This window comes from Amborella trichopoda, chromosome 13, assembly GCF_054954075.1.
Source record: "Amborella trichopoda isolate Santa Cruz 75 chromosome 13, AtrichopodaSantaCruz75HAP2 v2.0, whole genome shotgun sequence".
Taxonomy (NCBI): domain Eukaryota; kingdom Viridiplantae; phylum Streptophyta; class Magnoliopsida; order Amborellales; family Amborellaceae; genus Amborella; species Amborella trichopoda.
Window position 1 is genome coordinate 6716965 of NC_142348.1, and position 24258 is coordinate 6741222.

General features: G+C 38.6%; 1 protein-coding gene across 1 annotated transcript; it reads right to left on the reverse strand.

Annotated features, from left to right (window-relative positions):
* Positions 1-122: 122 nt before the first annotated feature.
* LOC18423966 (alanine aminotransferase 2) lies at positions 123-16656 on the reverse strand. Its single transcript, XM_011630183.3, has 15 exons — positions 16429-16656; positions 15034-15084; positions 13439-13489; positions 12951-13016; positions 12799-12860; positions 8383-8461; positions 8164-8268; positions 7737-7847; positions 6599-6736; positions 6097-6171; positions 5837-5957; positions 1673-1827; positions 1402-1476; positions 922-1125; positions 123-420 (listed from the first exon to the last, which is right to left on the reverse strand). Exons 1-15 carry the CDS (start codon positions 16540-16542, stop codon positions 304-306), a joined length of 1524 nt encoding a protein of 507 aa, XP_011628485.2. The 5' UTR covers positions 16543-16656; the 3' UTR covers positions 123-303.
* Positions 16657-24258: the final 7602 nt, after the last annotated feature.

Here is a 24258-nt window from a genome sequence, read left to right on the forward strand (position 1 = left end):
TATATGCACTTGATAAATACTTGTCCAATAGGCAAAAAATATAATGTGAGTTCAATGAATAACTTATTGAAACACTTCCCATTCATCACACAGCAAATTCTCTCAAACTGGCTCCCAACACATGCTGTTAAAATCCTTTACCATGAAAAAAAAAGGGCTTTTCTTTTTTCGTTTTTCATGGACATAAAACTGGTTTTTTTGAGCTCAATGTTACATGATAGAAATACATTGAAACATCCATAGAAAGGAAAAACTATGGATGCAGATTTTATTGGATAACAAATTATAACTCTCCCCATATAATTAATCACGAAACTCGGCTATGAGTGCTTCATGAAAAGCTGTGAATTTGGAGACGACAGCTGCTATCTTATCCTCTTGGGGCAGAATTGTGTATCGAACATGCCAAGTGCCAGGGACCTGGTAACCAACAGAAGAATAAATCACAATTTTTTGAGAATTAATTATATGTTTCTTGGCTTTGATTCATAAATTCAATGAGTTCCATTTTATCAAATCAGAATTGGGGCTTTGTTTCCTGGATGGTATGTAAATCTACTACACTATGATCTTCGGTTCCACATGTTCAAATGATTTCACAAGTTATTAAAGCTAAGCAGTCAAGTTTTTAAGCAACTGGAGAAAGCAATGGGAAAAGACTGGAAGACAAAAATTTTAAGGATCAATACAAAGAACTAAACCAGAAAAGTCGGTAAAAAATACAGAAGGAAAGGTCTAATGAGAGAGGAGAACAAAGCAAAAAGTGCTCTAAAATGGGGGAAAAATGAAAATGCTGAAGGAAGAAAATCCAAAAAGAAAAAGAAAAAGCGTGCAAACGATAAAAACCCCTTTTTCGCTCGATTGATATGAGAGAGAGAGAGAGCTGTGTTAAGTTGTAAATGCACATTAAATGCAACTCACCTGCCCAAAACCAGATCCTGGAACGGCAACTATGCCAGTAGCGTCGAGTAGGCGGTGAGTATAATAAGCATCGGGAGCCACATTCAGAGCTTCTGCAGCTTTGATTGCTTTTGCAGGCAGGTGAAGGCGAGGGAAGAGATACATGGCACCCTCTGCTCTGTTGCAGGTTACACCTTCTAAACTGTTGAATGCCTTTTCCAGTGCCTGAAAACATCAAAATCGAGAAGTTCTGTATTGAATTCCTTTTTTTTTGTCATGAGAAAGTTAACTTTGTATTAAGGCATAGAATGTACATTTTTATCATAAAGTCAAGGATAATAGAAGGCAAGGTATATTAGAATTTACTGAATTTATCATCAAATAAATAAAATAATAATTTTATGCCTACAGAGAGAGAGAGAGAGAGTATAAACTCATATGGGTCAGAAGCATGATTTTCTTCTCCAAAGTTCAAATAAAAAAAGAGGTTCTTTTACTGACCTTGGCACGCCTTGCAAGAGAAGACAAAATACCATCTCTCTCTGCCGTAAAAGACTCGAAGGACTCGTCTCCAGGCTGCATAAAGTCAAGTTCATTTAGAATTTGATCATTTAAAGAATTAGTCCAGAAGTCAAACTCTCAACGCTTACGAGAAGACAGGAATCGGGTTTAGGCTTGTTTTCTTAGATATTTGACAATTGCCACACTGTCCCAAGTTCTATTCCTACTGCTGGAGACTACCAAAAAGGAAAACTCATAGCACAAAACATACCTTAGGAGGGCTCATTACGAGGCTGGCAAGAATTTGACCAGATATATTGGAACACAAGTTTACAGAGGCCACCTTGTAAATCTGCTCCTTAACATCACGGCTGAAACCAGTCACCTCCATGTAGCCTCCTCTCTTTCCACATTCCCCATAATACCCTAAGAATTTAGAGGAAGATATCTCCAAATCAAACACATTTAGAAATATAAAAGGGAGCGATTTAAGAGTCTCGAAATTCAGAAATAGAATGGCAGCTCGTAGGACCAGAGAGAACACTCCAGTAAAAATAAATGAGCAATAATATATTGAGTGCATATACTGTGCTCCTGTAGAAGTATATTGTACACTTATTCCCTTAGGTAAAATATTGACCTAGAAGGATTTCTTTCGAACTGAAATTTCACAAAACATCCTTGATTCATCATATAAACAACAAAAAAAAAAAAGAAAAAATGAAAGAAAAAAAGATTTAGTTCTGCTGGGGAAGTGGTGGTGGTGCTTTGCCACTCAACCCAACCACCTATGGCAGGTGGTATCGAGGCAGAAATACTATCTTGACCCCTTTGCTTGGCTCCCCTCTTCCCAAACAACCATGAGATAGTCGGGGGCAGGGCGTTCCATCATGACTAGCCAAAACATTCGGTTTTGTGCCAGGGGAGGAGGGTTAAATTCTGGCTTGACACCTGGAATGGATACATGACCTTGCAAACTCGGTACCCCTCATTTTTCCAATTAGCTGTAGACCAGGAGGGCAGGAGGCCACCATAGACCATTCATTTGAAATACTAGGAGAAACCAGAGTTATGGAGCCCCAGTTTAGGAGGCCACTTCCAGGCCATGAACTGGTGCCTTCGCTTCGTTACCGTTACTTCTAAGCAACATCCATCTCCCCCATCAGGTCCAGACCGCATAATTTGGTCTCCATCGGCTTTTGGTTTTTTCTCGGTTTTCTCCTTTCACAATATTTTGCATCAATCAACCACCCCACCTACCTACTACACTGTTGCTAGAAGAGCGTGGCTGACTCAAGTGCCACCTGAAATTCCGACTCTAGTGCCACCTGAAATTCAACCCTTCTGCTGAATAGCTATCCTTGTGAAGTCTCAGAGAGTGGACAAGCTGCAACGTAGAGGGCTCCCCATTCCTAACAGGTGCCCCATGTGCAACATGGTCGAAGAGAACAATGTCCACCTGTTTCTACACTGCAAGATGGCCTTGCTGCTATAATCTGAGCTGCCACAAAGTTTTCGGTGGCACAATGGTTTACCTCACAATTGATTCTTCAACTTTCTCAAGCCTTCTAACCACCTCCCTTCCCAGTGGCAGGCATTTTTCTGTGGCATCCATCAATTGCAGCAACCATTAGGACACTGTGGATCAAAAGAAATGTGAGAATGTTTTGAGGGTAGGGAGACCAATCCGAACAGCCTAAACAACTGCATCAAGTCCATGGTGATTGCTTCGCCCCAAAATCACTAAAATTTTTAAGGGTATTCGGACTACCAGCTTCCTCAGCAGCTGGCAACATATATTGGTAGCTAGAACTACTTGCGTTTCACGATCCTCGCTTTGGAGACCCCCCGGAGACCAATCAAAAAAAGCTTAACTTTAATGGTTGCTTCCTAGGCAACCCGGGTCAAGGAGCTTATGGAGGCTTATTCCAAGACCACAATAGCAACACTCTCCTCTCATATTCTCACATCAGCATTGCTGATTCCACCATGGCGGAAGCAATTGCAGTCTTGAGGGTATTAAGAGATACAACCGTGATTTGGGGGGACTTCGTGGTCATAGAGGGGATACTCATAAAAGGTTATAGCATGGGCCTCAGGTACCTCCACTTGGCCATTGCACCTTGAGCAGATCCTTGGAAAAATTTCTTTCCTCTGCCGGCATATTCACATCTCCTTCCAACATATGTGGCGATAGGCCAACTCTAGTGTGGATGCATTCACAAAAGGAGAGCTACAAAACTCATAGGCGGAACCCATCCAACAACTTTTTGAGCTTGGTTACCCAAGATTTTTTACAAGAAGAAAGGAGACGTACATAATTGTGCGAACTATTGAGGGATCAAACTTATGAGCTACACTACGAAGCTTTGGGAGAGAGTGCTTGAGCAACGACCAAAACATAAAACAAGTGCATCAGAAAATCAATTCGGTTTTACGCCAGGAAGGTCAACAACCAAGACGAAGGGAAAAGACCTCCACATGGTCTTTATTGATCTAGAGAAAGCTTATGATAGAGTACATCGAGATATGATGTAGTGGGTGTTGGAGAAAAAGGAATCTTCAAACACTACATCGACTTGGTAAGAGATATGTACGATGAAGCGCTACTTAGTGTATGAACAACTAGCGGAGAGACGAGTGAGTTTTCAGCAACAATAAGTCTACATCAAGGGTCAGCATTGAGCTTATACCTCTTTGTCTTAGTTATAGATGACTTAATTGAGTACCTACAAGATGAGGTTTCATGGTGCATGTTGTTCGCAGATGACATAATTTTGATCAATGAGACCCGAAACACAAAGAACTTTAGAGAGATGCTCTAGAATCTAAAGGTTTTAAAATTAGATGGACAAAGACGAAGCATATAGAATGCAAATTTAGTAATAATAGGAGTAGAGACGAGGAAGCAGTTAAGATCGATGACCAGGAAATACCAAAAAGAGCGCACTTTAGATATCTTGGGTTGATAATCTAGAAAAATGGGGAAGATGACGCACATAGAATCAGAGTTGGGTGGGCAAAGTGGATAGGTGCATCCATAATTTATGTGATCGCCACATACCAATGAAGCTGAAGTGCAAGTTCTATAGGATAACTGTGTGACCAGCTTTGCCCTATTAGGTAGAATGTTGGATGATCAAAATAATATACTAATAGAATGAATGTAGCAGAGATGAAGATGTTGAGATGGATGAGTGGTAAGACAAGAAAGGATAGAATTCGAAATAAATATATTCAAAAAAATTTAGGTGTGGCACAAATAAGCGATAAGATGAGAGAGAGTAGACTTAGGTGGGCTGGCCATGTAGCACAAATCCAGTACAAAACTTGTTAGGAGGTGCGAGTTAGTTCAAGTGGAAAGCTAAAAAACGACAAGAGGTAAACCCAAAAAGATATGGTTGGAAGTAGTGAGAAAATAGATGAGGACTTCAAGCCACATTGAGGGTATGACCCTTAATAGAGCAAAATGACAAACTATAATTCATATAGCCAACCCCAATTAGTTGGAAAAAGGCTTTGACGATGATGATTTCATATATGTATAGTGTGCTCTTCCTGAGTACCATTTTTTGTACATGATCTTCAAGTAAGCCACATTGTGTGCGCCAAATCATACGTTGTAGTTTTTGGGTACAGTAATACAAATATATCGTCAACATTTCCAAAAAAATTTAAAAAGAAAAAAAAGAAAAATAATTGAGTTCTTAGAAACCTAGATATGACCATTTAACAAATGGATGGTTTGTGTTCCCTGGTGAAGCGGGACATCATTTGGACAATTTTTAGTGTGAGATGAGGTTTTTTTTCCCATGGAAGCAAGTGCATATTTTGTTCCCATGGAATATATAGCCTTTTTCCATACTATTTGTCAAAATAGATTACTAATAAGGTTATACTGCATATGTAGCATTTTCAGAAGAAGTAAAAACACCTCAATGAACTCTAAACACAAAACTTCTACAAATGGTGATAAGTCGTATACTCCACTTTAGCCCATGAAGTGGAGAGAGAGAGAGAGAGAGAGAGAGAGAGAGAGAGAGAGAGAGAGAGAGAGAGAGAGAGAGAGAGAGAGAGAGAAGGGTGGGGAGGAGGGGGGGTGGTGGTGGTTTGGGTTTGGTCTATAAAATCTTATTTATTCAATGAAGAAATGGTAATTCTTTACTGATTCCTGTGGCACAAGTACACCAGTATTTCTTAACCATTGTTTTTTCAGATGGCTAGAAATGCATAAATTCATAAGTACCAAAGACCAAAGTCGAAAATTACTCAAAAAAGTTTGTAATCTTGCAAGAGTGCTTAAATCATTGTGAAGTAGGATTGAAAGTTTTCATGCCGATTGTTTCATCACCATGAACATTTTCAATAGGAGTTATCTAACGTTCTATCCCATTGAAAATGCGAAGCATTTTTGTAACGATCACTATACACATACCTTTAGAAACTGACTGAAAAGACACCAAAGCAATGTCTTCTTCTCCATATCCCATTGATCTAGAGATCTTCTTGAAAGAATCGAATTTTTTATCATCTACATAAATATTTTCCTGGTACACCTGTGATATCCAGCAATGAAAAATGGTAAAATCAAAAGTAATATACGAACCGAGACAACTGGGATTTATTGGGAACCTAATGATGACCAGATGATGATTGCGAATTTTTTACACTCCAGGAGATGAGTATAGCTCTTACCTCATCTGCAAGAAGAACAAGACCTTCTTTATGGCAAAATTCAACAATTTCTCGTTGATTAGCCTCTGCGAGAACCTATAGGTAAAATAAGAACATTTTAACAATCTTGTTTCAGTCATAACCCCACAAAAAGCAGAGAAGTATAGAGGATTTTATGGCCACAGAAACTGCATGACAAACAGAGATTCCACATTGAAAAATGCATCTCCTTTTCCTTTTTTCTTTCATATTTTTTCTCCAGTTGTTTACAAGTGAATTGCTCACTTTCTTTTCCTTATAATTACTTCATTGAAAAAAAACATTGGAATCTAATTCTTTTTATATTGCTTAATACATTTCAATGATGAAAGATCCAATAAAAATTAGGCAATAAACAGAGACTTCCCTTTACAATTAAATGTAGATCCAATTTCATAAAGTGAAACAAAACTGTCTATCCTAACCAATCGTCTAGCACACAGTATATTATAGCTTTCATAACTAAAAAAATACTCGAACTCACCTGCCCGGTTGGATTGCCCGGATTTATCACAACCAAAGCCCTAACAGTAATGCCTTTGGACTTAGCTTCCTCCAATTGTTTCTTGACCTCTGAAATCTCTAATCCCCACCCAGTTGCTTCATCCAGATAGTAAGGTACCTATACATCAAACAAGCCCAAGTTCCTCATATCATAATTGCCTTCTATTTTTGTATTTGAACAATTATTTCATGCGAGCTGGACCACATTTCTAAAATATGCGGTCCAGAGGTATAAAGCATCCATCTTAAAGATGTATGCAAATAGGTGGTCCATCTAAAAACAATTGTAACTAACGGTCCAAATGCTTTCTTAATATAATTATTATTTCTAGTTTTCAAAATTTATTTATTTTTTATGTTCATGATCTCCTGTTAAAAGATTATATATTCTCTAAAATTTAGGATTAAAAAATATATTTATTGCCAAGCTGCATTTCTACAATATGCAGGCTGGCCACATGCTAACTGCGTCCTTAACATTTTGGACTTGCACAAATCAATCATGAAACTGAACCTCATCTAACAAATGAAAAGCCAATGTCCTTTTAGAGACAATCAACTCCCAAATGGTAAAATCTGAGATACCCTACACATTATAAGACAATTGTAAATACCACATGCCTAAGCCCCAGATCCTTATGTAGGATGTTGAAGGCAATGAAGAAAACAAGCCCAAATAGTTATTGACAGAACGCCAAAGGGAAAATCAAAGATTAAATTTTCTACAAAAAAGTCCACCCCTATACCCTGTTTGGTATGCTTTACTTTGAGTTAAGGAGTTTGTGCATCAATTTATTGTCTAGCTTTTTATTTCCTCCAAAAACAGAATGAAAATCCAGAAAGGGAACATCCCCCCCAAAAAAGAAAAATTCAATACTGAATTGAACTGGACATTCTAGTATAATGCCAGGACCAATCTACCCAAAAAACTGAGTTCTTGCCACTGGTGTAGCCCTTTGAGTTGGTGCAAACCACGTGGTTAAGTTCAAGGGCTCCACCAGATTTATTCAAGGGGGCCCATCAGTTGGTGCAGAAAGATTTATTCAAGTGCGCTTATGGATCAATAAAATGCACAAAACAACCTTAAATCATCAAACCAGGAGACATGAGGTGCATACCAAAGTACCACCATGCAGGGCAATGGATGCTGAGTATAAAGGGTATTGAGGAATGGGACAAAGGATGCCATCCTTCTCGGACCTCAAAAGCAACTGCATCATCATATGGACCTGTGAATGACAAATAAAGATCAAATACGTTAGCTACGAGAAATGCTTACCGCAGAAACTAGAAAGAACAAACTTTCTAATGGCCGGTATAGCAATAGCACTATGGAGTATGGATACCTCACACCTCACTAGGGCATCCACCATCCTTTCCTACTGATGAACAGTGCTGATTAACAGTAGTGGGGCCGACCCAAGCGATCCCCCAGGTTCAGTTAATCTCCAACTTTCATCATTGGGAATGGGTGGTGGCTGTTACATTGATTCTACTTCTCCATTGGGATTAGGTATGTACTATGCAGACATTTATATCACATACCCCAGGGCTTGCTCCATCGGTCAAGAAAATGTCATCTGAATTGGCAGGAAAGCCATCACGTTCAGCAATTCCAGCTGCAATTGTGTCACGTAAACCTTTGATACCCTATGCAAAGTAAAACGCCTGACATTTATATCCACAATGATAAATGCGAAGCACTAGATAAATTGTCCAAGTTAGAAAATTAACGGTAACTATTGCAATTTGTTTTTGTAATACCTGGCTGTGACTATATGCACCTGTAGCTCTGCCTGGAATCTGTTCCAGAATTTTCCAGGCTCTATCTATGGCATCGGCACTTCAAAAGATAGATAAAGAAAATCGTTCAAAAATATGAAAATGAGCCCAATTCAAAACAAAAATTAATGCACAACCACAAGAATGGTAACTTTAATATATGCACAAGAATAAAATCCCGATATTGTAGCAATGAATTGTGCTTGTATCCCCGTATCATAAGGTCAAGACAGACATCTTCAGAAATTAAGACAGAAAAACCTATCCTACACAACTTCAATGTAAAACATGGCAGTTTATCATGGGATAAAACTCTCATCAAATACTAGAAAATGACTATCTTCACCCATCGTATATTTGTATCAAGGGTAGTTTCCATACTAGATAGAAAATCTTGAATTTTTTGATGGAAAAGGGGAGTTTCACACACTTCTTGCGGTACCTAATGAATTAGTGTCCAAAGCAATCTCTAAATAGGGCGTAACGGGCATGGCCTGGGCACAAGTGCCTATAGCGCCGGTCCTAGCCTGGCCAGCCGGAACAGGCCTAGGCCCAAGCATTGATGGTAGTGGTCTGGCCCTCTGGCCACTTTATGTGGCCCATGCCCTAGTTTTTCTAGGCATTATGTGGCCTGGCTCGTTGCAAGCCTCATGTCATGCCCCAGAAATTTGCTATGCCTTGTGCTAGCAATTCCTGGAAAACTAGGCACTTAGACCCATTCTTTGTAACATTTGGGCCCGGAAGGTTCTAGAGAACTCTAGGACATTCATGAGGGTTCTAGTAGGGTTCTAGATGAGTCCTAAAGGCTGGCTTGTGTAGAATACTCTAGAAATATTGTAAGGGTTCGAGGGTTCCAAGCAGTTGGATGTATGACATGTGGCTTAATCCTAACCGTCAATTGTAAGGCCTTGAGCCTACAAAAGGGGGAGGACCCCTTATTTGTAACTGAACCTCGAGAAGGTGTGGACTAGGTAAGGGTGTAAGACCTCAGAGGCATACTATTGCAATGCATTCTTTGGTTAGTGGATTGGTAAGGCCTTTGGCCAAACTCGTGTCCCTCTCTTGGTTGGTTTGGTTTCTATTGTGTGGGTGGTGCACACTAGTGCTAGACTAGGTTGGTGCACGGTTGTGCTAGTGTGGGAAGGTTGACTCGTCCTTAACAGACCAAGGAATGAGTGCCGCATAGTCGGAAGCGTGGGGCTTTAGTCTAAGGCCGTGACAAGTGGTATCAGAGCAAAGGTTCGAGGGAACCAGGAGGCTTGCTCGTGGGAGCAACATCTTGTGTTGGCAACTACTTATGGACTACTAGCTCTGGGCTAAGTAAGGGGCGACCATGACTCCTGAGGAAACCCAGGGTGACTTAACTTGTGGGTAAGGTCAGGGCGGCAAGACGAACAGGGGGAAGTCTCAAGACCCTTTGGCTGCCATGGAGAAGAGGGTGGCATGGCTTGAGATGGCCATGGGCGATGAGAAAGACCGATTTGGGGAGAACGGTCTGAGAATAGAGGGACTCGAGGCTAGACTTGAGGAACTTAGGAAGGGGATGTTATTGACCCTCAATGAGGCGATGGATACAAATCAGACGGAGAGGGTGGCTTTTGAGGACAAGGTGATGGCTATGTTGTCCAAGTTGTAGGATCAAGTGGAAGAACTGAAGGGCGACCTGACTCTTTGTACAAGAGCTGTGAGCAATGGGGTCTTGGTCACGATGTCCCTAAGGTACGTGTGCTTGAACCCAAAACTTTCAATGGGTCTAGGGATGCTAGAGAGTTGGATAATTTCTTGTGGCAAATAAAGAGATACTTCAAGGCCATGTCCTTGGTGGACAAAAGGGCCACGGTGCATACCGCCATGATGTACCTTACGGATGTAGCAACTTTGTGGGGCGGAGGCGCCATGCTGACATGGAACGCGATAGCTGCACCATCAACTCGTGGCATGACTTCAAAAGGGAAATCAAAAGGCAGTTAAGGCACACAAGGTCGATATCAGAACATGGAATACTTGGCCCGTAAGAACCTTAAGCAGTTAAGGCACACAAGGTCGATACGGGACTATGTAAAGGAATTCTCGACCCTCATGTTGGAAATCCTTGATATGGCCGAGAAGGACCTGTTCTTCAGCTTCATGGATGACTTGCAAACCTGGGCTGAACAGGAACTTAAAAGACTCGGGGTGTAAGACTTAGCATAAGCGATGGCGATGGCTGAGCAGCTAGTTGAGTATAGGGGAGAGAGTCCCTCAAGGCAACAACACTCTAAGGATGATGATGCAATGGTGGGGGAGACCATGATGAGGCCTTTAGCCCAAGGGGAGGGCGTGGCAAACCCTTAGGGTGGAGGAGCCACAAGGAAGAACCTGCTGAGCCCCTAGGTTGGAAGGGAGGCAGGGAAGGTCGAAGTGACAAGGGCCAACATGATGTGGCCCGTGGTCAAACACTATTGCAATGTGTGAAAGCGAGCACACCATATACGAGATTGCCCCAAGGTGAATATGGACAATGCACAAATGTAGAGTGCTTTATATGAAATGGGCCACATTGGGCATGGGATTGCCCCAAAAGGAAGGATCTTAATGCTCTAATAGCTGAGATGGAAGACCCTAAGGATGACACTCAGAGACTCAGGCCAATACAACTCTTCAATGGGATGAAGGCTGAGACAAGGAAACCCAAGGGCCCAAGCAAGAGTCTCATGTATGTAGATGCCCAAATCAATGGAAAGGCCACGAAGGCAATGATTGACACAGGAGCGACACATAATTTTGTCTCCAAGGATGAGGCGAACCGGCTTGGTTTGCGGTTTGCCAAGGAGACAGGATGGGCAAAGCAGCAAACTCAGAGGCCAAACCCAACCATGGCACGGCTCGAGGGGTGGACATACACCTTGGCCCATGGAGTGGCAAGGTCGATCTGTCCATAGTGCCCTTGGATGACTATCAAGTAGTCTTGGGGATGGACTTCCTGAGCAGGGCAAAGGTGGTGCCCATGCCTTTTGCAAACTCGGTGTGCATCATGGAAGGCAGACCTTGCATGGTGCCTGTGGTGCAAGGCGCCAAGACGGTTGGCAAAGCCTCCGTCGGCTATGCAGCTCACCATGGTGGTGAAGCTGCCTCATAAAGGTAAGGAAGAGGTGCCTCCAAGGGTCCAGGAAGCACCCAAGCTAGAGACTGCCTATGGCAAGCAGGTAAGGAAGGGAACGACTCAAATGAAAAACAACTCAAATGAAAGGTGGTTGGTTTAGCATGAATAGGTGGAACACCAGGCACGAACGGGAGAAGATGACCAAGGCGCCTGGCTGAGGCAAACCACCGACCAAGAGGTGCCCGGACGAGGTCATGTCGTGGGTATGAGGCCAGGCGTAGATTGACCGTCAGGAAGGCAAGATGGGAGAACGCACGAGTGTGGAGGCTACCCATGGTCGAGGATTCAGCATGGAAAGACTGCGACGAGGGCATCGCAGGATTGGGTGGGGGAGAATGTCATGCCCCAGAAATTTGCTATGCCTTGTGCTAGCAGTTCCTGGAAAACTAGGCACTTAAGCCCATTCTTTGTAACATTTGGGCCCGGAAGGTTCTAAAGAACTCTAGCACAGTCATGAGGGTTCTAGTAGGATTCTAGATGAGTCTTAGAGGCTGGCTTGTGTAGAATACTCTAGAAGCATTGTAATGGCTAGAGGTTTCCAAGATGTTCGATGCATGATATGTGCGCCAATCCCAACTGTCAGTTGTGAGGCCTTGAGCCTATAAAAGGGGAAGGACCCCTTATTTGTTAACTCAACCTGGAAAAGGTGTGGAACTGGGTAAAGGCGTAAGACCTCAGAGGTGTGAGGTATATATACTATTGCAAGGCACTCTTTGGTTGGTCGATTGATAAAGCTTTTGGCCAAACTCTCATGTCCCTCTCCTGGTTGGTTTGGTTTGTATTGTGTGCGTGGTGCATACACGTGGATTAGACTAGTGTGTGGGTGGTGCGCACTAGTACTAGACTAGGTCGGTGGATGGTTGTGCCAGTGTGGGAAGGTTGACCTGTCCTTAACGGACCAAGGAACGAGTGCCGCACGATCGGAAGTGTGGGGCTTCAGTCTAAGGCCGTGACACTTATCTCTAAACGTCTTTTGAGTTTTGCAAAGTATTGAGACCGTCCCAAAAATATAAAATTTCTAGTCTATTATAATATCGAACAATTTTTCTCATCTTAATGGCAAAATCAGGGTTCATCTTATTTATACTAGGACTTTATAAATTTCCATGAAATCAAGTTAATGTAGTTATATGACAATAGCAATCAGATTAGTCATGCACATGCATGCATAGGCATAATCATGCACACACCTGAACCCATACACATGCCCACATCAAGTTCAACTGTAATTTTACCCATCTAGAGTGGTCATGTACCTGAACAAGCCATGTGTCTCTTGTCTATCCAAGATTGAGGGATGATCACATAAAGCGAGAACCTGTGAGAGAGGATAAGATAAATAAGGGACACAATTGACAAACTACCTCGAAGTAAAATTTGCCAATTTCTAGAGTTTGTAGATAACAACCTCACGGAAGAAAGTGATCGGCTGCTGGGCTAAAGATTGTGGATTACCAATGTTGCAGTAAAGTATCTGCAAAATAAAAGCACAGCTGTTTAAGATGTCTCATATGCAAAATATCTAATGTAATTAAGGACAAAAAGCAATTATCGTGCAGAGAAATGCTATTTACATGCCTGCCTGCAACCAATCTAAATCAGTGACATTTCTGGAGATTCCATCAAAACACTTATAGAGAATAAACAAAGCTTTTGAAATTCCTGCTTTATTAGCTACCACTAATATATAGAGAATAATCAAAGCTTTTGAAGTTCCAAGCTGAGACATCCATAGAAATATAGGCACCGACATCAACTAAATAACCATTTAGTGTAAATCCCAAAAAAAAAAGAAAAAAAATGTGCAATTAATCAGTGGGTCATATCAACAAGCCTGTGCACAAGAATAAAAGCATGAAAACCACAATATCTAAATCAATAGATAAGGAAACACACCTCCTCAAATGGAAGAGAGGATGGATCTGTTTGTAATTGCTCTTGTAGTCGCTGCAAACCAGACATGAGAGATTATAATACAATATAGAGAAATTAAAATGTATTTCGACAAATTAATAGTTACAAACAAGGCCTCTTAGAATACAACAGAAAAATATGCATGAAGCTCGAATACACACAATTCTTAACAATAACATTGCTTTAAATATTATCCATAATCATCGTTTTCCATAGCATGTAAATGTGACAGTGGTAGTTACAGTAAGTCTGATGAGTTGGTAAAATAGACCGAGTTGAAAAACCCTAATCTGTTAACTACTACAGTTACATCCTGAAATAGAAAAATAATTAGGCAATCAAAAGACCTCCTGTCCACAAAGTTTTAAGGAAAACCCTTATCTGCATACATTTTAATAACAGAAATTAATAAGGGATTGTGTAAATTCTCTCAACTATAAAGGCAGAAATAACTGGAAGGGTGATATCCAGAACTATTGTGCATATTTGGCCATCGGTATCGCCATAATTTTTATTGTTATAGGTAAGAAAACATATAAACTTACCTGCTGTGAACTGTAAAACTTCCTCCAGAACAAACAAACATTCCACGGTTCTTGAAAGTTGAACCCACAATTCCGTAGTCATGCAGGAGCAGAACATCCTGAATTCTTACTAATCAGTGCTAAGAGTCATGCAACCCCTATCAGTCTAATATTAGCTTTTGAAGGCCTGCCGCCCTGTTTGACATGAAATGAGTTGACAGGGATGACAGGCAGCATCATGGCATGTAATGAAGATCCCTTGGGTAAGGCAATTTCATTTGCTAGTCGAGGCTCAAATAGCCTTTAACAAACGATGGATAATTTAGATTTTCATTATTTTGTGTGCAATGTTGAGAGAGATTGCCTTCATTAGAAGGATCATGGATTTCTGTAGTGCTAGGATGGTGCCCTTGACGTGATTAGAAATCTTAGGACTTCGGTGAATGGTTTATCAAATTTGATGTATGAGAAAGAGCAGCAATCAATGTGACTACCATCTTAAAATGAAAAATTGTAGAGGTCTATTGTAACACCCATAATAGATTTAATTGACATCACAGATGAATCTGATTTCATGGTTCCATCATATCTTTAAATTTCAAACAAATGTCTCGCTCAATTCTTTCATTTTGTGAGCCAATTTTTTCTTTTTTTTCATAAAACAAACAAGTTTCTTTTTTTTTGAGAAGAGTTGACTAACTGGTGACACACCCACATAATGACAATAATTGTCGAACTTTGGTACATTTCTTCATCATGTATGTTGGAGTACACCAAAAAGTCGTTATTATTGAGTGTTCATCTAAGACTCAGAACAAAACCTCATCGAACTAGTAAAACTGAATAGTTTGGGGCATCAGTGTCAAATACAGACAACTGCTCACAAGCAGGTCACTGCAAAATATATACCGCCATTCTTCCATATGAATCCTGTTTTGTTTTCTCTACAAAACACTTAACTGCTAGATTGTAAAGAAAACGAGAGGTCATTCACGACTTTATTTTCAAAATATTGATAGAGATAATCGTGGCCATTACTTAAGAAAGTAGTACCTGTGCATGGGTAACAATTGGACCACGGACAGCATACTCACATTTCAACACCTGAGGAAGAAAAAGGGTTGATCAAAATAATGATTTCAATAGCCATAGATAACCAAGCATGAACTAAAAGTAATGGAACATGAAGGATATAAACTGCAAGTTGTTACATATAAAGATTTTTTTTCAAAAATCTAATTCAATAAAATAAAGGTCTAAGAATATTCAGGGTATACATATCATGCATATCAGAGTCAAAGATGGGTGTCAATCCTGATAAGCCAAATACATGCATTTTATAAACAAGAAAATCCGTGCTTATTTAAAACACAGATACTTATCCTGTGAAAAGAAAGCATTTGGCCAAATATAGAAATCAAAAGGGAATTAGGTGAATCATGAAGCATGTTCTCTTCAAAGAATATGTGGAAGAACACAGCAGGGGTGTGTAATGTTTCAATCTTGACCACATGCATGCTCAAGAAATATCATGTTTTTGGCCTATATACTGCGTGACCTTCTAAATGAATAGGAATTAGAAAGTTCTGGTTGAGAGATCATTTAAAATCGATCTTCCGAGAACAAAAACGAATAAATTAAACAGCAGGTGTTCAGAAAACACAAGGAAGATGTTTGCTGCCTTGAATGCAATCAGATTTTACACCAAGAAAGTTATGTAAAAGCACTAAAAAAGTGGAAGCAGCCCATAAAGCAAGCCCCGCATACCAATTAATCTTCCTAAGCTCAAAACCATTATAAATATCAGTTTTTTTTTATCCAAATCGAAGAGCCCATATTCTTAAAGCTAAAAAAATTCAACAGAGTACCTGCATCAATTATAAAAGTAGGTCTGATACCAACCAACAAGAAAGAGTCATTTTTCTTCTTCTGTTTTTTTACTTAAATACCAGAAAGCAAGAGTTTTCCCCACATGAATTTGAATCGAAATTACAAATACTTCAATGCACAATTTCATCGATTTTGGCTGTATAATGCTCACAAAAGCCCTAACTTATCTCAACATACAATATTTAAAATATTGAAATTGTCAATCTCGACAACAAACATTACAGATTACATCCACCGGAGCATTTCATTCAAGCAACAAATATAAATATTGATAACAACGATAGCAAGGGTATTAAGAAAATTGATTACTCACCAGATCAAAAATTCCAATGAAGAAAAATAGCCAAAAAGAGAAAAAACCGACCCCAATCGACACAAAAAAAAAATTCAAAAAGAAAAAGCGCAGAAAAAGCAAAGCAGATTCGAGCAAAAACAAATCCAAATTCCAAAAAAAAGAAAAAGGAAAAAAAACAGAAACACAGGGATCAGAGAGAGAGAGCGCACAAAAGGAGCCACGAAGTGAGTTCGAGATTAGTGCGTTCAAACGAGGTTCGATACCTTGGGATTAATGTTCTGCAGCGATACAGGACTAGCAGGTCCATTCATAGAAGAAGAAGAAGGCGAAGGCGAAGGCGAAGGCGATGGAGAAGAAGCAGCAGCAGGTCCACCCATGGCTGAATTAGCGGAGGATGAATAAGGATGAGAGTAAGAAAAGGAAGAGAAACCTCCACAGAGAGAGCGACGCAAAGAGTTGACCGCAGTCGCTCTGGTTCTTCGATCAATGGCGAACCTCCGCATAACTGATCTCCCTTTTATCCTCTGCGATAAAAGAGAGGGAGAGAGATTTAGAGAGAGAAAGAGGGGAGAATTGGCGCCCACGGAAAGAGGTGGGGGAATTCAGCCGGTCACAAACAGGTTTAACCGGCGGCCGTACGGCTGGTTTCAAAAGTCTAAGGTCCCATTCACAAAAATTTGTAAATTTTGACGAAAGGAAGATGCCAAAGAAAAAAGAGAATAATTGATGTAAAAATTGATTTGAGAGGGAGGGTGAATTGGCTGTTTTCATGACGCACGCGTCCATGTCTTTAAACTACAAATTGCTTTTCACATAAACGGCAAGCGGCAGCCATTGACCTTTTGGTTTTTGTTGGGAAGAAAACGTACGTAGGGCTCGCAATAGACCCGCACCCGAGGGTAGTTGGGTCCAAAAATTGAACTCGATGGGTCTGGTCGGGTTCGTACTCAAATTCGGGTCTACGTCTAGGTTCCCCATCATTTTTCTCGGGTCGGAACTGGACTCGACCTGCTGCCACTCCTATCCATACATACATCAGGTGGAACGGTAGAAGGGTTGTAACTCTTAATTATATTATGATCAAAGTCAAACCGGTAGATTTGGTTGTATGATAAAAATTATAATGATTTATTCATTTTGTTTTTTATCCTGATTATTGTTTATTTATATATTGTGCTTGCATTTATGTATTTTTATAAATCATTTATTAAAAGGGTAGATAATAACAATTATTCCATACGTGATGCGTTTCTCTGCTCTTTTATCTCTGCTCTTTTATCTATCCAATGCTTCTTATAAATATTGCATTTAACCTAACTTAATCTATAAATGTCCAAAATTTGTTGAATAAAGTTATAAAATGCTCTATAGTTTGAGCAACCTAACCTAACCCATAAAATGATTAAAAAAATTTTAAATAAAAATTGCTAAAATACCGCTAAATTTATTTTGGTCAACATCTTTAATTTAAAATATTTTTTATTAATTTTATTCAATCTTTCTTATAAAAATGAACCTAAAACTAAAATTTCAAATTAATATTATTCATAAATAAACAATAAAAAATAATAGACGAGATTCATTATTAGCTCTTGGATGAGCACGGTTCAATCTGAACTATTAAAAGGTGCACCTTTTAAGATTTCACATGTTGTGGACGCAATACCAACCCTTTTGGGAAACGGTTGTATGCCTCGGGGATGCATTCTTATATTTGCATCCTCAGACACAATCTAAATATTTTTTATAAAATAATTATCTTCAAGCTTTTTTTGTTTTACACTTTATATATTCATGACCTATGGTATTATTTAAAAATTAAGTCCAAATCCATCTTGAAGATAGATTTTTAAGAGAGAACTCATTTTTAAATATAAATCTTGGGACTCGTAGAAACCGTGTCCTTTTTTGTCTTTGGTTTTCCAATTTATCAAACATTTGGTTTTCCAATTTATCAAATCTTATTCATAGGTATATTATTTAGGACTGCATGTGGTTTTTATGGGGCTTCAACTTCGAACAATCAAAGTAAGCATATATTAGGAATCGGGTTTGGGCTTGGGTTTGCGTGGTTAGCTGTTGACGTTAACTATTGAAAAAAAGATTGTATACAATGAGACCATTTACCTTTAGTTTAGGGAGGTCACAATTACTTGCAACCATCGGCTGTGAAATCTGCTAGTTTGGGTGTGTCATAAAGTTCGAAAAAATTTCTTTTGAACTTTGAGCTTGGTCAATGAAATAAATGCAGCCACCCAATTTTACATCCAATTGTCAAGATTAATGGTGTCACATACAAAAGGTAAATGGTCTCATCATATACTTTCCCATTGAAAAAATGCAAGGCGGAACTCTAAATCTCACTAAAAACTGCACTTCTCATGCTGAAGACCCTTATGAAGACTTGAAAATCTAGTTTGACCTCAAAAAATAATGTAGATCGTGCAGATCTTAAACATTTAAAATTTTATAGATATTTGTTTTGCTCAATCACAGTTAAGAATTTTGAATCAAATCTGGGCCGTTCATTGCAAACGCTATTGATAATCTTTTCAATGCAACTGTCAGTGTTGTTGCTCCACTATGATTATGGCCTGCGTAAGACACGATCTTTGATATTTATAGTTGATGTGAGTTTAGGCAGTGGTGTGTCAGTTGGGAGACGATATTGATAGTAGTGTTGGCGCTACTATTGGTATCTACTAGTTGAAATTTAGCTAATGATGGTTACTTTTTGCCGCCATCCGGTCATCTCGAGTTCTGACATTGGGTAGTGATTTTGACCAATCGGCAATTGTTGCTACTGATGCCTGTGTTGACGACAATATTGCCCTTGTAACTATAATGATTTTTTTTTTTTTTTCAGTTCAATTTGCACATTTCAATGTCGGGCAATTGGCTGCAATTTCAATTAATCAAAGATCCACATTACAAAGACTGGCATTAGTGCTAATACCACTATCGTTGCGGGCAAATGATGTTTTCCACATCCGCATTCCAAGGAGTCAGTGGATGCGCCAGTTTGGTGACTCGAGCCACTACCATTGAATGCTATTATGAATACCGTCGACAATGGTGACTCTTTAGTTAGGAAACTTTAATGAGGTTTTCCTTAGCCTTAGTGCCACCTTGTTGGCGTTGCTTTCAGACTGAACCCCTTTCCATCTTGGATTGTCTATTTCTGATTTTTTTCCTCGTCTCCGGGCCATTTTCGGCCTATCCGGGGTCCTTCAAGAGCTCTGAAATTAAGGTCGGGTCTCTATGAAAGGCTCTGCTAGGTGATATGGGTATTAGGGTGATGGCTTTGAGGATTTTGGGGCTTGGGTTGCTTCGATTTTTTAACTGTCCATTCGATCGGGATCGAGGTGTCCACAATGCGTGAGAACGAAAGCCTTGGATGAAAGAAACTGCTTTTTTGTGAGAGTGGAGGCTAGAGAGAGAGAGTAGCTCAAGAGCTTTGCTGGGGTGGAGGCGGCTGAGAGAAGAAGGAGATGGCCGATGAAAGTGACGCGCTACCATTTTTTCATGTGGCGTACTCTACACCACGCCAACTTACATAACTGCCGTTTCCAACCTTACCTCCTCATAGGCAGATGTTTTGTACTTTTAAACACTATTATTTAAAAAAAATAAAATATTTTTTTTTCAAAATATACCGAACTTTCCAAGAATTTGACTGTTTATCCCTTTTCAACTATGGGAAGGTTTCTATACTTCTCCTATAGCATAGAAGATCTCCCTTACCTTCCAACCGTCTAATTTTGATCAAGAGAGCCACTCACCGTTTGATCTCAGATCTGATGTCTTAAATTGTTTTTTTTTAAATTTTTTTTATACAAATTGCATGAGTATGAAATTTGGTATGTGCCATCTTCTCATTGAGGCGCACATATAAAAACTATTTAAAATATTTTTTCAATAAAATATAATGATCAAAATACCCCTTGAATCTTTCAGGGGTATTTTGATCATTTTATTTTATTAAAAATATTATTTTTATATTTTTCACTATTGCGAGTTTAATAGATGATTAGACGTCCAAAATTTGGTGTCAAAATACTTAATAGAAAAAAAATAAAAAATAAAATAGTGTAGAGACGTGACATTGTGTTTGAGACAATCTTAACCCTCCATTCAAAATGGACGGTTGAATAAGGGGAAATATATAAATTTTATGCTCTAGGGGAAGCCTAGAAAGCTTTCCCTTCAATTATTCTGATTCTTGGTCATGTGTAGTTTAATGGGTATTTTGAAATTAAATAAAAAAATGTGTAAAATGTTAAATAGTTCATCTTATGTGTATTTTGATAAAGGTCCCTCTAGGTCTTTGTGAGATATTGGCTTTAACAAGTACTAATATCTTAAGCGGTACTTAGACCGAGCTTATTGATATCAAAAGACTTGAGTATCTTTTTTTAAAAGAGAAAGTATATAATAAGATCATTTATTTTTAGTGCAAAGTTGTCACAATTAATCTCGATCATTAGATGTGAAATTGGGTGGCTGCATTTATTTCATTGACCAAGCTCAAAGTTCAAGAGAATTTTTTTCGAACTTCGTGACATACTAAAGCTATCAGATTTCACATCTGACGATTGTAAGTAATTGTGATCTTCTTGTACCAAAGATAAATAGTCTCATTATATCCAATCCCTTTTTAAAAACTATTTTAGAATAAAATTATATATTGTTCCTTCACCTTTTATAGTGTATATGTTAGTATTTTGGTACTTATAATAATTTTCGAAAGCTCTAATACCAATGGTAGAAAAAGCCAGCAACAAAATTGGATTAGGTAGAGAAACTCTTCCATTACTTTTAATTGTCTAATACAAAATACATCATCACTCATACACATAAACACCTCTCTCTACATACACATAAACACCTCTCTCTACATTGTCGCTCTTTCCCTTGTACAACTCACGTACATGCCCCAAACCACAAAACACCTCTCCACAATTTCTGTCTCTCTCCATTTTGTCTTCACTCACTCACAAGTCTACCACACCTCTCATTTGCACACCTTCCTTTCCTTTTATACCCCTACTTTCAACCTTTCACGCACACAAAATTCAAAGATGGTAGGCCACTGAATGTTGACTCTTCAGAATATATTTCATTAGTAATTTGAGTTTTTCAAAAGTAGGACAAGGCAATGAATAAAACATTAAATAGTGCACCTAGTTGGTATTTTTGATATTCTTTTTGTATTAAGCCACTAAACCAAACACTTATTTCTTTGAAGGAAAAAGTTTATACAAAGATGCAACCTTATAATCTAGAACTACGGATGCCCCTAAAAAATCCATCTGAAATACTGTATTTTACAACATATTATCTACATTGTCTATTTTTAAGATTTTCATATGTCTATAGATCTATTTGATTTTAACCATTTTTGAAATTTAAAATTTTATAATTTGATATAAAAATAGATTTTGAGATAATCCTAAGAACATTTTACATCAAAATTATATACCATGATAAAATTTCACCTTACCTCTACACCTACGGATGCATCCATATGCCAACTGTATCCTTCGCCAACTGCATCCTTCTTTGAATGGGGTTATTTTGTTGTACTATTTTTGGGTTGCGAGTTTTGATTAAGGTTGTTTTCCCATTACCATTAGGTGGACTATATGATAAAGCACATTTATATAAATTTTAAAATTTATTTTCTTTTGTCGGCAAGATCATTTATAATGTCTAATTACAAATAAAATCACTTTTGAAATAAATAAATAAAACCGGTTCTCACTTCCTACAACTTAAACATGAATCATTTATTCAATAAATAAAAACTTAACATGTTGCTTTATGAGAATAAAAGAGCACAACAAAAAAAATAAAATAAAGTAAGTAAAGTTGTCGAAAATTACCTCAACTGAGCTTAACCCCTCCTTCCAATGGTGCTTGGGATCAATGATTGATCTCGATTCTACTAAGTACCCTCCAAAAGCATATGGATATTATCTTGAACCAAATGCTAAGACCTCAATGCCTTAGCCTACCTTAAGCCCCCTTGGCTTAATCTAGAGAGATGAGAGAAAGAGAGATCCTCTAGGTGGGGTGTGCCCCTTTTACTTTCTATGAGAGAGACTTAGCAAGTGAGAGAGAGATATTCTATAATGGGGCATATATGCCCCTTGAGAGAGAGACCTAACTTGGTTGAGGCGTGCTCCCTTTAAAGAGAGAAAGAGAGAGCGTAGAGAGAAGAGAGAAGAGAGAAGAGGAAAGGTATAGAGATTTAAGGTAGACGGGATCCTTATTTATAGATTTTTTAGGCCTTAGGATTTGCCATATTTAGTAATATCAAATCTAGATCATTGATCTAATGTGACTTGTGGGGTGAGAGATATAATGCATCAATTCCTTAGATCCACCATCAAGATTCAATGGAAGGTGCTAGAACGTTATCTTTTATTTCCTAAATCTATTCTCATCAAATATTCAAATAAGAAACATATAGTCATACTTTCTCTTTTATGGATATTTATTGTTTATTTATTCAATCAAAATACCTTGATTCACAAGATATACCAAAAATTATTATCTTGATTCATAATGCATGAAAGCTTTGTATGAATTTGGAAACCCAACTAACATGGAGGCTTCACCCACACAATTTAGTAAGCCAAGCTCCTACAGGTGGGACGTGCCACCCTAGTTGGCCCCTCATGAGCCCTACTCAAATCTATCATGTGATATTAAATGGGCCCCCATACCATATGGTGGGTCCCTAATATTTAAATTAATTTTTAAAATATTAAAAATAGAATTGATTTCTCTCTGATTATTTAAAATATTGATTATTTTATAAACCTAAATGATAAAAATAAAATACCAACAGAATCATAAAAATTCAAATAATCATTCTAAAAATCATATGATATAAAATTAATTAAAACTAATTAATTTTGATGGGAATCATATTTATATAGCTCTAAAAATTATGAATCTACTGGAGCACTCCACCTGCAACTATGGACCACGATCCACACTAGCTTTATCAAATTGACTAAGAAGTTCCCACGACCCATAGTCCATTGCAGCGGCTCATGATTGGGTCAACAAAGTCAGCCAATAGGTTAGGGGATGTAATCCTAATTTATGGACTATATGTTCTTCCCTAGATATAAATTCATGGTCCCCCATACCATGATGCAACTACGGCTCCGTGGTGCATAGGGGTAATCTCTCGCACATGTACACGATTCACCCTCAATGGTTGATTGCTTTCTCGATACGGTTATCTATATACATATTGTGTGATGGTTCACCCTCAATGGTGGATTGCTTTTTCGATACAGGCTTCTATGTACATATCGTGTCATAGTACAGTGATGAGGCTTTGGCCCAGTCTCTAAAGGCCAACCATCACATAAAAGGGCAACACATTCCCTCGGCTCACTCATTCGGGCAACTCCGATCTCGTCAAGAGATGACATATTGGACCTTTTTTACTCTATGCCCAGGTACTTTGGGTTTTTCAACTCGACTCGTCTAGCACGTCGAGCCAAGTCTAAGTATCGACAAATAACATTTGCTTAGTATGGCCCACAAGAGGACCATACCCCCATTGAGTTTATGTTTCATTATATAAAATGTTTTATACAAGTTTTCAAAAGGTTTTTAATGGCTACATAAACCCAACAAGTACGTGGTGTTTGACTATCAACGTCAACTATTCTTAAGGGTTATAAATGGGTTATGTTCGGGTGCTTGGTGAACCATTGAACCCAATGGGTTGTATCTAGGGTCACTTTACCTAGATCCGACTAGGTCCAGTTGCAGTGCGGACTTGACCGGGTTAGGTTAGATCCTGGTTGGACTGAAAATTATATAATTTTGAGGAATTAATAGAAAAGTTCAATTTTATTATTAGAATTCACTCAAGTCTAGCTTTTGAGTAATTTTATTTTATTTATTCATCATATTAATTTATTATATATTTATTTTATTTTATTTATTCATTGGATTAAACTCAGAATTTGGTTATCCATACTTGCCACCATCACGCACATGCAAATCACATAAAAAATAAATATAAAATAAAATAACTAAAATACTAATTGAATTTTTAGGGA